General features: G+C 47.8%; 4 protein-coding genes across 4 annotated transcripts; 1 reads left to right on the top strand and 3 right to left on the bottom strand.

The window, feature by feature from the left end:
• Positions 1–594: 594 nt before the first annotated feature.
• Positions 595–3,260, bottom strand: ATNIH1004_008219 (F-box/WD repeat-containing protein; the record flags this gene model as incomplete). The annotated part of the gene is made up of 4 exons (XM_033572832.1): positions 595–2,286; positions 2,353–2,786; positions 3,110–3,126; positions 3,178–3,260. 4 exons carry the CDS (start codon positions 3,258–3,260, stop codon positions 595–597), a joined length of 2,226 nt encoding a protein of 741 aa, XP_033423384.1.
• A 799-nt stretch (positions 3,261–4,059) lies between these two features.
• Positions 4,060–5,715, top strand: ATG17 (autophagy-related protein 17; the record flags this gene model as incomplete). The annotated part of the gene is made up of 1 exon (XM_033572833.1): positions 4,060–5,715. The coding sequence occupies one exon, from the start codon at positions 4,060–4,062 to the stop codon at positions 5,713–5,715; it is 1,656 nt and encodes a 551-aa protein (XP_033423385.1).
• Positions 5,716–7,641: 1,926 nt separating this feature from the next.
• ATNIH1004_008221 (uncharacterized protein) lies at positions 7,642–9,327 on the bottom strand (the record flags this gene model as incomplete). Its single annotated transcript, XM_033572834.1, has 3 exons — positions 7,642–7,974; positions 8,041–8,315; positions 8,991–9,327. 3 exons carry the CDS (start codon positions 9,325–9,327, stop codon positions 7,642–7,644), a joined length of 945 nt encoding a protein of 314 aa, XP_033423386.1.
• Positions 9,328–11,215: 1,888 nt separating this feature from the next.
• On the bottom strand, positions 11,216–12,093 carry ATNIH1004_008222 (uncharacterized protein; the record flags this gene model as incomplete). The annotated part of the gene is made up of 3 exons (XM_033572835.1): positions 11,216–11,445; positions 11,737–11,838; positions 12,021–12,093. 3 exons carry the CDS (start codon positions 12,091–12,093, stop codon positions 11,216–11,218), a joined length of 405 nt encoding a protein of 134 aa, XP_033423387.1.
• Positions 12,094–12,731: the final 638 nt, after the last annotated feature.

The raw sequence follows: 12,731 nt of genomic DNA on the forward strand, positions 1-12,731 counted from the left end.
ACTCGGCTTGGGAAGACACCGTCCGTACAGAGGCACATCGGCGTACAAGTCAGTGGGCGGGATGTGATCTGGGCCTGTCACATATGGATTCATGATTGAAGTAGAAATTGAGGTGCGGAGATTTTCCGGGGGAAAAATATTCGAAACCATTTGTCGAGACAAAGTGATTAAAATTGGGCACTAGGCGGGAAGGTCAAATAGACCCATGGAAGTACACCTCCTCTTATGCCTCCTCACTCGTTGGCCAAAACAAATGACGAAATGCATGTCTAGGATTGTTTTTGAAAACCTCGCTGACAAATTAAGACAAGATATTTCACACCAACTACCCATTAAACCCGCATTGTATCATATATGAAGCACTTTTACCTCCATGAAATTGAAATTCCTTCTCTGCTGTGACGCCAAACCTCAATCCCAAGTGCCTCATTGCCCAAGCCCGGAATAGTACCTTTTCAACAATATAACAACATAAAAAGCATAATTCAAGAGCATTCATGCGTATCGGGTATAAAAGAAACATTAAACACGATGCTGCAGGCGTCTCCGCAGGAGCCGCCGCATATCCATAAATCTGAAGATAAAGAGAGAGAATTAATCCTGGAAACTGTACATGCGTACCTCGCAATCTTCGCTGCCAGTGGCAAAGCGACTGTCGCCGAGGCCAATACAAGTCACGGGCCCCGAGTGTCCGGTAAAAGTGCGTTCGCATTTTCCTGTCCTCGGATCCCAGATCTTGACCATACGATCTTCCGCACCAGACACAATACGGAGAGTATCTGCAGCAAGGGCCCAGACACCCTCCAAGTGGCCGAACAATGTACGTAGGCATCTGCCCGTGGTAGTTTCCCACAACCGAATGGTTGAGTCTAAAGCGCTAGTGACAATATACCGAGGAGGCGTTGGGCGTCCATTGTCAAACGAAGGCCCGAACGGCGAACACTGGAAGTGTGTCTTCAAGTCCAACCCTAATGTGGCCTGGAGAGAGGCAGACTCCCCGTCACCAGACGTCGTGCTGACATTGTCATTCTCACATTCGGCGTCGTGATCTTCAAACTCGAATTCTCGAGGAAGAGGAAGCACTTGCTGGACTTGCCCGACGTGGCCATGGAACGTTCTGATACACGTCTTGGTTTCCAAGTCCCATAGCCGCACGGTGCAGTCATCCGAAGCTGAAAACACAGTTCGAGAAGGAGTGTCCACCCTTACGGCATTGACCCAGTCCGTGTGTCCGCGCAAAAGACATGTGGACTTATCTTCAAAATTCCAGATTTTCACAGTCTTATCGACAGAGGCGGAGGCAAGAATCGTGGAGTCAAAATGAAGGCCAATTACGCCGCCTCGGTGTCCCGTGTATGTCGAGATACACTCGCCCGTTCGCCAGTTCCACACTTTCAAGCTCCGATCCATACTGCCGCTGATCAATTTAGTGTCGTCGAATTGAAGACAGCGGATTCCAGATTCGTGTCCGCGGAGAGTCCGTAGCTCCTCTCCAGTTTCAGTATCCCAGATTTTAATTGTAGCGTCATAGGACCCAGTCGCTAAGATATTGTCCTCAAACTGAAGGCATATAACACCATTCGTGTGTCCTTTAAATGTTTTGATCGAGCACCGCCCGTACTTCCAGTTCGTGCCAATTTTAAACCGATCTTTGTATACCTCTTTCCAGGGCCTATACCGGGTTTTGAAAAAATCTTCATCCTTTTCTGAATCGGCTACCAACGACGAACAATGCCGCTTAACGACAGTTTCTTCATCGGCCGGTTCGGGCTTTCGTTTTGCGGAAGTTGAGCTTTCGGGCGGCGTAGATTGTCTGTTTGTGAGTCCCGGTGTGGGGAGACTCAAAGGAGCGCCGCCAATATCCCAGGTTGTAGCACGCAACTCAATTTCACGCTTGGACTCCCGCAGCCTTTTACGGTCCAGAAGAGGAAGACCCCAACCACATTTCTTGCATTTGCGATGAATATGCTGCTCACACATACGGTGCCAGACGACATCGTCATCTGCTAAAGCCCGCCAACGTCGAGACACTTGGGCAGCTTTGCAGAGTGAGGTTGTATCGAGATAGCACAAAATCTTGAATGAGACCTCCGGAGGAAGAGCAGTAAGGAAGTCGATCCGAATAAGGTCACGAACGGTCGCCGACACGAATGAAAGCTGCGGGAAACAGCATTGAGACATGATGCCTTGGAGAATCAGTTTTCGGTGCTTCGCTGGGGCGGCTGAGAAGAGCGACCAAACATGAGCAATGCTCTCCTGGTCGCTCACAGGGAGGGTCTCCAATTCCTTAATATCATGTATTAGCTCACGACCCCAAGACGACAGAATCCCTTCGCCCAAGGCAACGCTTACTCGCTGTAACTTGTCCATTGACGGTTCGTCTGCCTGCCTTCTGCACTTAAGGTCTGGCCTGTGGCGATAGCAATACTTTGAGTTCGCGCTGCTCAATTCGCTCGGTTGTGCGCTTAGGGAACCCAGGGGAGCGTATTGCTTAGGGATGTGTCTTGCCAGAAAGGGCGCAACATTTTCGTTCGCAAGCTTTGCGGGTGTGGTTGCACCAGTGTACCTGTGGGGCTCACAATGGGTGGATTCGGAGTCTGCATCAAGGTCCTCCGCGCCATCAGAACTACCGCCGAAAATAGACCTGAATGAAGTCTGGCGAGTGCCCATTTGACCCTTCTCCTGGGTGCTATCCTTCTCAAGAAGTGTACGTGACTCTTCCAGTGAAGGGAGTTCGTTGTTACGTCGCATATCCGTGGGACTTAGCGCCTCCCGGAGAATCCAACCTTCCCGTAGGCGAAACAACTCGAATCGCAACCGGTTTTATATCAAGTAGCGTTGTATTTGGAGAACCTAGAAGAGCGTGCGACAGGAAGTTGACAAGGGAAATGGAGGGTTGAGAGGAAAGTCTGGTGGTGGCGACGGTCGGAGGACTGAGAGGGCGGAGATGCACAACGCGGGAGTCGTACAGATATAGCGTAGGAAGAGGTGGAGGAGAGAATTGAGGACCAGCCCAATATATCACCAGTAGCAGAGACTCCAGATATATGCGTTAGGGGGGATTTTTTTTTGACAAGGGTGAATGCGTTCCTCTGGTTTTAATACATACCCAGCGTCTCCCAGCACCTTGGAGGCAATCAATCACGCAAGCGCTGGTCTTCGCCTTCAGCTGGTCACGTGCCAGCGATGGCGCCATTGCCGCCGCCCGTCGCATCACCATCCACCGCGAGTCCCCAGGAACTGACACCATTCGTCGCCATTTTCACGGTTGATTGCGGATCCCCCAAAGAATCAGGGTCTTAGATTGCCTAGTCCGGCGTTCCGTTTTCTACTAGTCCCTATACTAGGGTGTTCTGGGTCAATCCACGGTGTTGTGATCGCCGAGGTGACTCCGTTGCACTAAGTCCCCACCGCCTAGTCTATCTCATCGACTGTCCATCCTTCGTCTCCTGCTTCCAAAGGATCCAGCCCTTACTGCCCCCTCTGACTCCAGAACCGTTCTGTCCGAGCTTCACAGGGGTCATTAAATGAGCAGTTGATAACTAGCTGGCACGGAATCTCGACTATTGTTTCGTCTACCTCCTGAGATGAATGCCATCGTATCGACAGGCAGCACTTAGCCTACTTCCTCTTGAAACACTCGCCCCCTTTTCGGTCTATTCTGTTTGGTGTACTACACGAGACTTGTCTTACAGCAAGGCCGGATTATGAGCCGTCCTACAAAAAGCCCCTGTTATCATCCCTGAAATCCCTATCGCAGCTCACTACTCGAAGCTTACCGCTAGATTCATAGTCAGCCTAGTACTGTCGATCCGACTGTTGAGACCTATCGGGACTACATAGTTGGAAGAGATAAAACAACCTCTCTCGCCTCTTATGGGGTGATTCTGAACTCATCTTACGTGCATCTCACGACAGACTCTCTTCCGTTTGCCTCCCATTGGCGGCTCCACAGAGGAACATTCTCAGCTATCATTGGAAGCGAAGATCTTTGGTCAGGACGTCGTGGGATTCAATGTTTATCATTTGTGACTGGAGATTTCTCATATTTACTCTATCATGTCATCATCAGAATCACTCTCCACTTCCACTGTAGCTCCTAACCTGGAAGCTACACAAGGCCGAGAAACTGCAATGCCTCAATTGGAGACCCTCATATCTCATTTGGTAGCAGCTAAGAGGTCTTTATCTTCAATCAGCCATGTATGGCGTGCGAATGAGATCGTCACGGCCGCCCGCTCCACACTAGAAGAGAGTGTTGTAGTATCTGCACGGACGGGGTTTCTCCGTCGTGGACTGAATAATCAGCTACGCCTCCTCTATAATGTCCGCACTGAGGTAGAGGAAATCTCTCTCCGCGGTCGATCGGAGTTTGCGGGTGTGTTGAAGAGTTTAGATGCCGCCGATGGTCGGCTGCGAAAAACGCTAGACCTACTGCGGGAAACAATTGTCCATGGTTCATTTCGGCCTGAGGGCGAAGAGACCAAAAGCTTGCATGATTTTGTGGACGAACGTGGAGTAGAGGAACTTCATACGTCTTTAAAGAGCTCAATAGATCGCACGAATGCTGTTCAAGTGGAACTGGACACTTCCAACGCTGCGTTTGATGATGAACTCAGGTCTATCAAGAAAGCACTCGGCAATTATCGAACAGCAACCAAGTTGGCATCGTCCAGGTCATCTGCTTCATCTTCATCTTCCTCTGCATCCAACTCTAGCTTACCATCCCTGTCCTCAATGCCATCAATGCTACATTCCTTGGAAATGCACGCCCAGGAAATGGCTAATTTATTGGAATCTCTGGTCCGTCACTTTGATCTTTGTGTCACTGCTGTCAAGCACACCGAAGGTGGAGGGGCCGCAGCTCGATCTATCACAGGTGATATGCCTGCTGCGGTGCACGTTAGCGGTCGTGGCGTCCCTAACATTGAGGAAGGCATCAACGCCAATTTAAATGCCCCCCTTGATCCCCTCAGTGACTCTGAATATCAGGAAATGGTCAATGTCTTGATAAAAGATGCTGCGGAGGCAGAAGACGTTGTAATGGAAATCCAAGATCGTATCGCGGAGATGGAATCTGTCCTGGAGCACATGGTAGCTCAGCGTGATACCTTTCTTTCGATTTATAATGCTACCGCAAGTGTTTTCAAACACCTCTCCTCTCTCGCTACTACACGTTTACCCGGATATATATCACAGGCCCACAATTTCACCCGTGTTTGGAACGAAGAACATGAGCATATCGGAGCTGGTTTATCAGATCTTTCCGACCTCAATTCCCTATATGATGGTTTCTTAGATGCATATGACGGTCTTATCCTTGAGGTAGCTCGCCGGAGACATGTGCGACATCGTGTTGAAAAGGTACTCCGTGATTGCAAGCATAAGTTGGACCAGCTGTATGAGGAAGATGTCAATGCCCGTGAGACATTCCGGGTGGAGCAAGGCGACTATCTACCGTCTGACATCTGGCCTGGAATCGGCCGTGAACCGATGCGAATAGAATTCCATCGCATATCAGGCGGTAATCTCAAGGGTATAGCTACGCAAGCCGATGACCAACAAGAAACGGCGGCGACTGAGGCCGCGGAAGAAGACCGAACGGCACCAGTGGCAGAAAACATCGAGAATGGGGAAGTTATTCCTGAACTACCGAAGGATGTAGTTGAGCAAGCTCTGATCCGTGTCAGAACTAGGACGAGACATGCTGCCTAGTGGCGCACCATACATGTTTATGCAGCTATTTTAAGTCCCCAGTCATTCAAGTTATAAGCCCTGCAGCTTTGGTAGATGAATTTTTCTGAGTTTCTCCTGTTTAACCTGCAAGTGGCTGGTCCATAAATGACGTTGAGTTGCCAAAATCCATGAATTCTAATACCAAAGGGCCTAGATGATGAAGTTCAAGTAAGGCTTAGTCCTAAACTGATGTCCAGACCTACCTTTAGCCAGCATACCAAATATAGGTCGCACACTCGTCTGACGCATACTCTGTTTGAGATGTAAGCGCTACTGTGAGCGAATGGGTGTTTGTTATTAGGTTGTCTGGCATGATGTTCAAAGAGAGCTCTGATAGGTCATAAATCTAAATATAACTACCTGTATATACACAATTTTTGATATTTTAATTCTCTGTCATACGTATATTCCGTGATGTATTCCAGTATTTAGAGATACATGCTGATAGTACTGTCTGAACTAATTGCCCAAAGAGCAAATACATAACAGTAAAAATATCTAGTAAGGCGGCTAGTATGATAGCCAGAGACGGATTAACTATATAAAGATCGACGCCTTCTTCCTATCGGAGGTTCTTGCTTGACAATACTCTATTTTTCATTGTAATACGCACACATATTGCCTCACGTATTATTAACAAGCAACATGGGACGTCGAACTCTGCTTTACCTTTGCACAGCTCTCATATTTGCCCTTGACCGCGCAGCTCCAATATGCCTTCCAGTGAGTGGCAGCAAATCCAAACTTCGGTCCTAAGCCAGGGCTTTCACCAGTATACAACTATCGTCGCATCAGCCCCCCTAAATACAATGGATCTCATCTCAGTCTGTGAAACTTGACGCATGCCACTATGAATTCCTCTTCGGGGGAGTTGTCCACTGCTTAACCCGCCTTTTCCCAATACCGTCGCAGCATCTTCCGCGAACGGTGGTCGCTGATGGGATGAAGTCTGTTGCTATCGGGTCGACTGTGCGGCTTAATTTCACAGAGAGGGACAATCAGCCTCGTTTCGTGCCTCGGGGTAGTTACTACGTGGTCTTCCACGGTATTAACAATATTAGTGTTAAGATTGATGCGTCCGGGTGGCCTACAGAGCCGATTAGGATCGCAATACACCAGTTTGAAACCAAGGGCGAGGTGATTGGTGTTCTTGCGGAAATGCCTGGTACACCTGGTCTGACGAACGTGGTGGCCAGGGCCGGCCATTTTTTACAGCAGCCTGGGTGGTTGGGTACACAGGTTATGTAGTATAGGTATTATTTGCCTATTCCTAGGTATTTGCTTTGCTTTGTATATAGGTTCTACTTATTTTAGATCATATACTTCTATATTTTAAACTATCAGACTTCAACCTTAAGTATCATGACTGTAACAACTTTGAGGCTGTTGAGTCTGCCCAATCCTATATAAATAATGAAGGTACTTCAGCTTGCAAGTCTGCGATGTTACTGACTATGGCAACGGATCACCTTCCAGAAGCTATTACCCGAGTAGGATTCTTCCAAGCCCTAGTCCACCAATTCTCCAAATCATCCGGTTCTGACACAATAGTCAAATACTCCGTCGCCTGGACCAGTCCATACGTAATATCGATCGACGCTAATGTTCCTCGCTCAAATAGCTTCATCCCAATCGGACGCTGCTATCACAGAGCGCGGGAATACTAGAGATCTGGTAGAGATATGCGGAGTAGGGGAACGGCTCGGTCGAGTATGAGATGCTGTATAGGATATCGGCGATTGCGGTTTCTGCGGAGTAAGCGAGTTTTTCTTTCTGACATAGCGTCCGATCTAGAGTGGGAGGCCTCTGGCTCTCTGACTGGCAATCAAGAGCGTCGAGAATATACTCGTTCACGAATACTCGGAGGATGCGTAGATCGTTCCATCATTATGAGATCTGCTGAGTCTAGTACCGATCGATACGGCATCTGTAACTGCGGATCTCTCCTGCTACCTCTACTTCAATAGAATCATACGGGGCATGTCGGTTCATATCTTCTAGTAAAGGCCCGATTTCGTCATCAAGATCTGTGCCATTTTGAACCATTCTGTCGGAGACAAGTCCTCCATTTTCCGCCCTTAGACTCGCAAGACCGCTCAAGATACGACCTAGTCTTGCTCTAACATGATCCGTCTCCGTCTCCTCCATTATAAAGATGAAGTACTCTTGTGCCTGTCCCTGTCCCAGAGAATCTGGAACAGACAGACCCGCAAGCGCACACCTGGCTCTGATATTCCCCTGGTATGCAGTAACAAGTTACGACCTAGCACAGTGTTAAATAGCTCTCTCCCATGGCCTAATTACTGGACTTAGGAAGACTAGGGCCTCGAAGAGGTCGAGGAGGCGGACAGAGAGGAGTGAGCTGTCGAGGGTGGCGTGGGCGGGGTTTTCGAGGGATTTGTTTGTACTCCTGACAGCAGTCTCGTAGTGTTCGTATGCGAGGTGTAGGAGTTTAGGATCTAGCAGTTTTTGAGAGAGAAGCATTAGAGTGGGAGAAGATATAGCTGGGTCTAGCTGGACGCTGGTACGGTCTTGCCAGGGAACGGTGTGGTACTGCAAAGGGAGATAAGCGATGGGCTCTGAGCAGCATAGAAATGCATGAAATAGTTCAGGGCGACTTCCGCGAAGTTGATTGAGATTCTAGACTGCTGTAGACAGAGACGTCGTTCAATGAGAGGTCTAGCTAGACTACCGTAATCGTATTCTGCGTTCAGAATGAAGTCGGTGGTGAAATGTTCGCTGGCAGAAGAAGTTCTCTCAGCATCTGCCGCGGAATGTAGAAGATACGTTCGAGCACCTCTGGTTTTACAGGCGCCAATGCACTGCACATGCTAGAGACAAATTTGAGGAAATGGTATTTACCCGCTTTCGAGAGTAGTCCTCGTCGGCGGTCTGGCTGGTGCATAGTATTGATACAGTACTGGTCGTACAGGACAGAACAAAGCTGTCTTCTCGCAGTTTCCAGCCAGGACGTCTTAAGGATCGACGTGAACATACTCTTTAGCCATCCCTGTTTAATTGCCTTGTCCTCTTGGTATCTTATCGCGCTGAGAAAGGTTTGAAGGCGTTGTTCATACTCGCTACACCAGTCGTCAAGGCCTCGAGGCCAGTTATTCAGGCTTTTCAATCAAAAGCCACCAAGGTGGCGCAAAGGAGAATTCGACTGGGGAGCATATGTGAATTCCCAGTCTACAACTCCGACGATTTTTAGCTCCTTATTCATGAGGATATTAGCTGGGTGGAAGTCATCGCACCAAAGTTTGAACGGCCTTTATCGAAGGATGCCCACTGCTTTGTTAGACGATGCTCTCGGGCGAGTTTGCGGAAAAGATATCGAGCAACAAGCTTGCGGCGACAGTCTTCGGCCGAGTCAATTGCATCATTGCGCTGGTTCATGAGGTGAGCGATGTGCAGCTCCGCTAGGGCTTCAAAGTATGAGGACGCAGTGTCGAATGTCGTGATTGGTAGTTTTGATTGGGGTAACCGAGTTGAATCTCTCCAGTTTCGCTCGCTGTAAGCGGCCTGACTAGTTCGTGCGACAAATCCGTCAGGAATTCTCCCCCTTCCTCTAAAAGCTTTGTGAGATTTCATTTTCCAGTTTAGCATACTTCAGTGCAACATACTAAAATAACAGTTTCCAAGCTGGATCATCCTGTAGCTGTGCGCTAGGGATTCATTCGTAGACGAAGCGGATAGCATCTGCTAGGTACGGAAACAGTGAGTCTTTAACTTATGTGCACAACGGTAAGAAGAATTTGTGTAAGGTATTGCAGCGTAAAACTCTCAAGATCGGGGACGAGAAAATGATGTGCAAAACAATACACTTTCGCATGGAGCAGAATATCGGCGGCAGGGTTATTTTCAGAGTCTTGAAATTTTCTTTTAGTTATACCGCCCGCAGCAGTCTGGGAAGTCTCTGCTGGTAAACCAACTCGGAGACACCGGCTCAGGGGAGTTAAAGGCCTATTAAACGTTAGTTTATCTGCAGATCCAGTGTTAGAGGCGGGGAATTCTGCAACAATGGATATGGGTTCTACGCCAATGTTGACTGTAAATTAAATTAGCTGGCCACCTTCTTTACAATCTTGCTTTGCCTACCTTTGATATCATCAGTGTTTAAATATATGTTGTGCTAATCAAACGCTGAATCGGGTACACAATAGTCTTGTGTGTAAAGGTAGCTTAAAACACATTCAATTGTTTGCTCATCAAAATCAGTCCAGTCATTTAGCTTGTCGGCCCCGTTCTTCTTCCATGGCCCGCTAACTCGAGCATTCAACGCTGACATGTTGACCATGACAAGGCTCTAGGGTGCACAAAGTACGACCTCTTGCCACTTCCTACAATAACCTGGATTGGGTGCTCCCTGAATATTCTTATCTACTTCAGCTACCTGTACAGTTTGGGTGAGAAAGATTTACCTTACATACTCAAGGGGCCTTGAACGTGCCACTATCTTTAACAGGGGAATAAAAAGTGATTGAAAAACCAATCAAGAAAGTAAAGAGTACGCGTCAAAGAACTAAAGAGGATGCTAAAAAAAGAAACACAGGAACAAATATCTAATCAGGTTTTCCCTCTAGCAATAAACACATTCACATTCTAGAACATAATGCCGCAATACCTACAGTGTATATTTAGCCCGCTCTAGAGGCTGGAGGTGCTTCGCCGAATAGGATCGGCACTTGGGCGTAGAAGGCTCCGTTTTAAAATCGCAGAGTAGACTCCCAGAAGTGACTGAATGGCTTCCAGAATCAATAGCCCTTTTGGAAAACCCGCTCGTGAACTTGTGGGTTTGACAAGGTTGCAAGGTACTTTGTCGCTTACTTCTCAAGCCTAAAATTTTATATATACAGCACTTAGCAGCTCAACAGAATTAGCAAAACCTAAACAAAAAACTAAACAAAGCACTAATACTCAGACAGTCATGGCGATTCTTTTGGCCTCTCATGTCTAATTTGAAATGGAACATCGTACAGATTCCACTCTACTCGCTTACCATCCATCTATCTATATTTTGTTTCTGCGTGTCTGACACCCTGGGTATTGTTACAAAGCCTATAGCTGCCATTGTCTTTTCAAAAAATATTAACACTGTTATTGACGCAAGAACTGATAAGCTAAATCAAAATGCCGATGGCGGTATCGAAGCAAGTCACCACATTCGATTGTCAGGATTAAGAATCCGAGGATCAATATGTTCAAGTCTCTGAGAGAGCGGTGCTGCAATATTTTCTATTTCTACAGACTCAGAACTACAGCCATTGCCTAGATTATCTCCGACTATGTTATGTGAACGCGCTCGAGTCGATCTCACAATCACTGGGCGACTTGGACGATTCTGCCGATTTGCTGACGATTTGCGGCTTTGGTAACATTTTTTACTCGATGGCATGCCATTCTCTTTACAAGACATGGTGTAATATCGCAGTTGGATAGCTTCCGGTATCCTTCCGGGAAACAGCTCGAAGATATGCCCCTACGGCAATCCGTGGCTGTTCCTCAACTCTAACAGTCTCTCATTATCTTCGACGGCCCACTTGCCCCGCTTAGACTCCTGGCGCGGTCGCACCGTTGACTGTTTTAATCTCAATAGATCTGTAGCCATAGTTCGAGTCGCGATCACACTATAAGCATGCTGCAGCTTGCTCATTGCTTGCTGCAGCACGGCAAGATTATGACAAACAGGGTCATCCTCACTGAGGCTTTCTACGGAACCGCTGTTATCCTTAACCATGCTGTAAAAGTGCTGTATATAACAGACGGAGTTTTGAAGTATGTCCATACCGTCTGACGGTGTGGCCAGTTTCAGATAAAAGGCTTTCTGCGGTGGTGTGCCGGTGGATGTGAGGTAATTACAGCGTCATCGCTTTGGAGACTGATTGGTTGAACTATCTTCAAGCCGCTTCCTTAATCTCAGCACGCGATCTGTATCATTGTTCCTGTCATTTTTATTTCCATCATCGTCATCGCCAAACACATCGAAGACTCTGCCAGTACCAGGGCCTTCCAGTCCCGTAACCGAGGGGGTACCATTCGAGCGTGAAGTAGCATAGAGAGCAACGTTTTCAGGGTAGTCAGCAGGCTTGTCGGGCTGGTAAGCTGAAAGATATTAGGGCTAGTTAGAATGCTGAAAGGCAATTCACCCCAGTCACCGTTTTCTAGTTGCGCTGTGTCCTTTAAATCTAAGCCAGAGTCTTCGGACTAATATACAGTTTCGTGATTATTGGCCTGCGCTGCAACAGCAACGCCTTGACTTGTTGATGGAGACCAGGTTCCTGTACCTCTAGCACATCCCCTCATGTTTCGCATGGCTGGGCTTGGTTCCCAGAACTTTTGAAACTCCAGATTCACCATTGCTGCAAATTTGCCGAATTGTAGTACAAGATTGTAGCAGCGAAGACTGAGCAAGAAATGTATATTGAGCGAGAACGCAGCTATTTAACATTATGCGAGCAGACGGGGAAATTCCTTCGCTCCGATACCAGCGGTGATAACACAAATGTCGGCTGTTCCTAACTAGTCATCGAATGTAACCCACTGGCAATGTATCAAATGAAAGGGTTTTTTTTAGCCTGCGGGGACATCACTCCCGGCTTGTGTATTATGCTAGACGGCGATACCCACGACTAACTGCATAACTGCTTAGCCCAAGCGGGGTCGATGAGGACTACGCGACTGGTGCGGCCGGATCGATCGATATCCGTTTAACATAGCCAGGACATGATCACGACTATTAGGGCACTGCCTAAGTCACCAAATGATGGGTAGATCATGCTTGTAGACCCTTACTTTCTCTCTCCTTTTTCTTCTGAAAAAGGGAGATGTCAAAAAAGAGTTATAACATCTCCCATGCCAGATCAGCAAACAAAGGCCGATTACCTCAGAAGTCTAGAAACGCGCGTGATGGATTGTGTCGTGAGATTACCGGTTGAGCACGGCAATGCCGAGGTTAAACCGCGGATTGATCACGAGAGGCTGGGGAGTGGGAATTC

The sequence above is a fragment of the Aspergillus tanneri genome (genome assembly GCF_003426965.1).
Source record: "Aspergillus tanneri strain NIH1004 chromosome Unknown AapTan_6_pilon_pilon_pilon, whole genome shotgun sequence".
NCBI lineage: Eukaryota > Fungi > Ascomycota > Eurotiomycetes > Eurotiales > Aspergillaceae > Aspergillus > Aspergillus tanneri.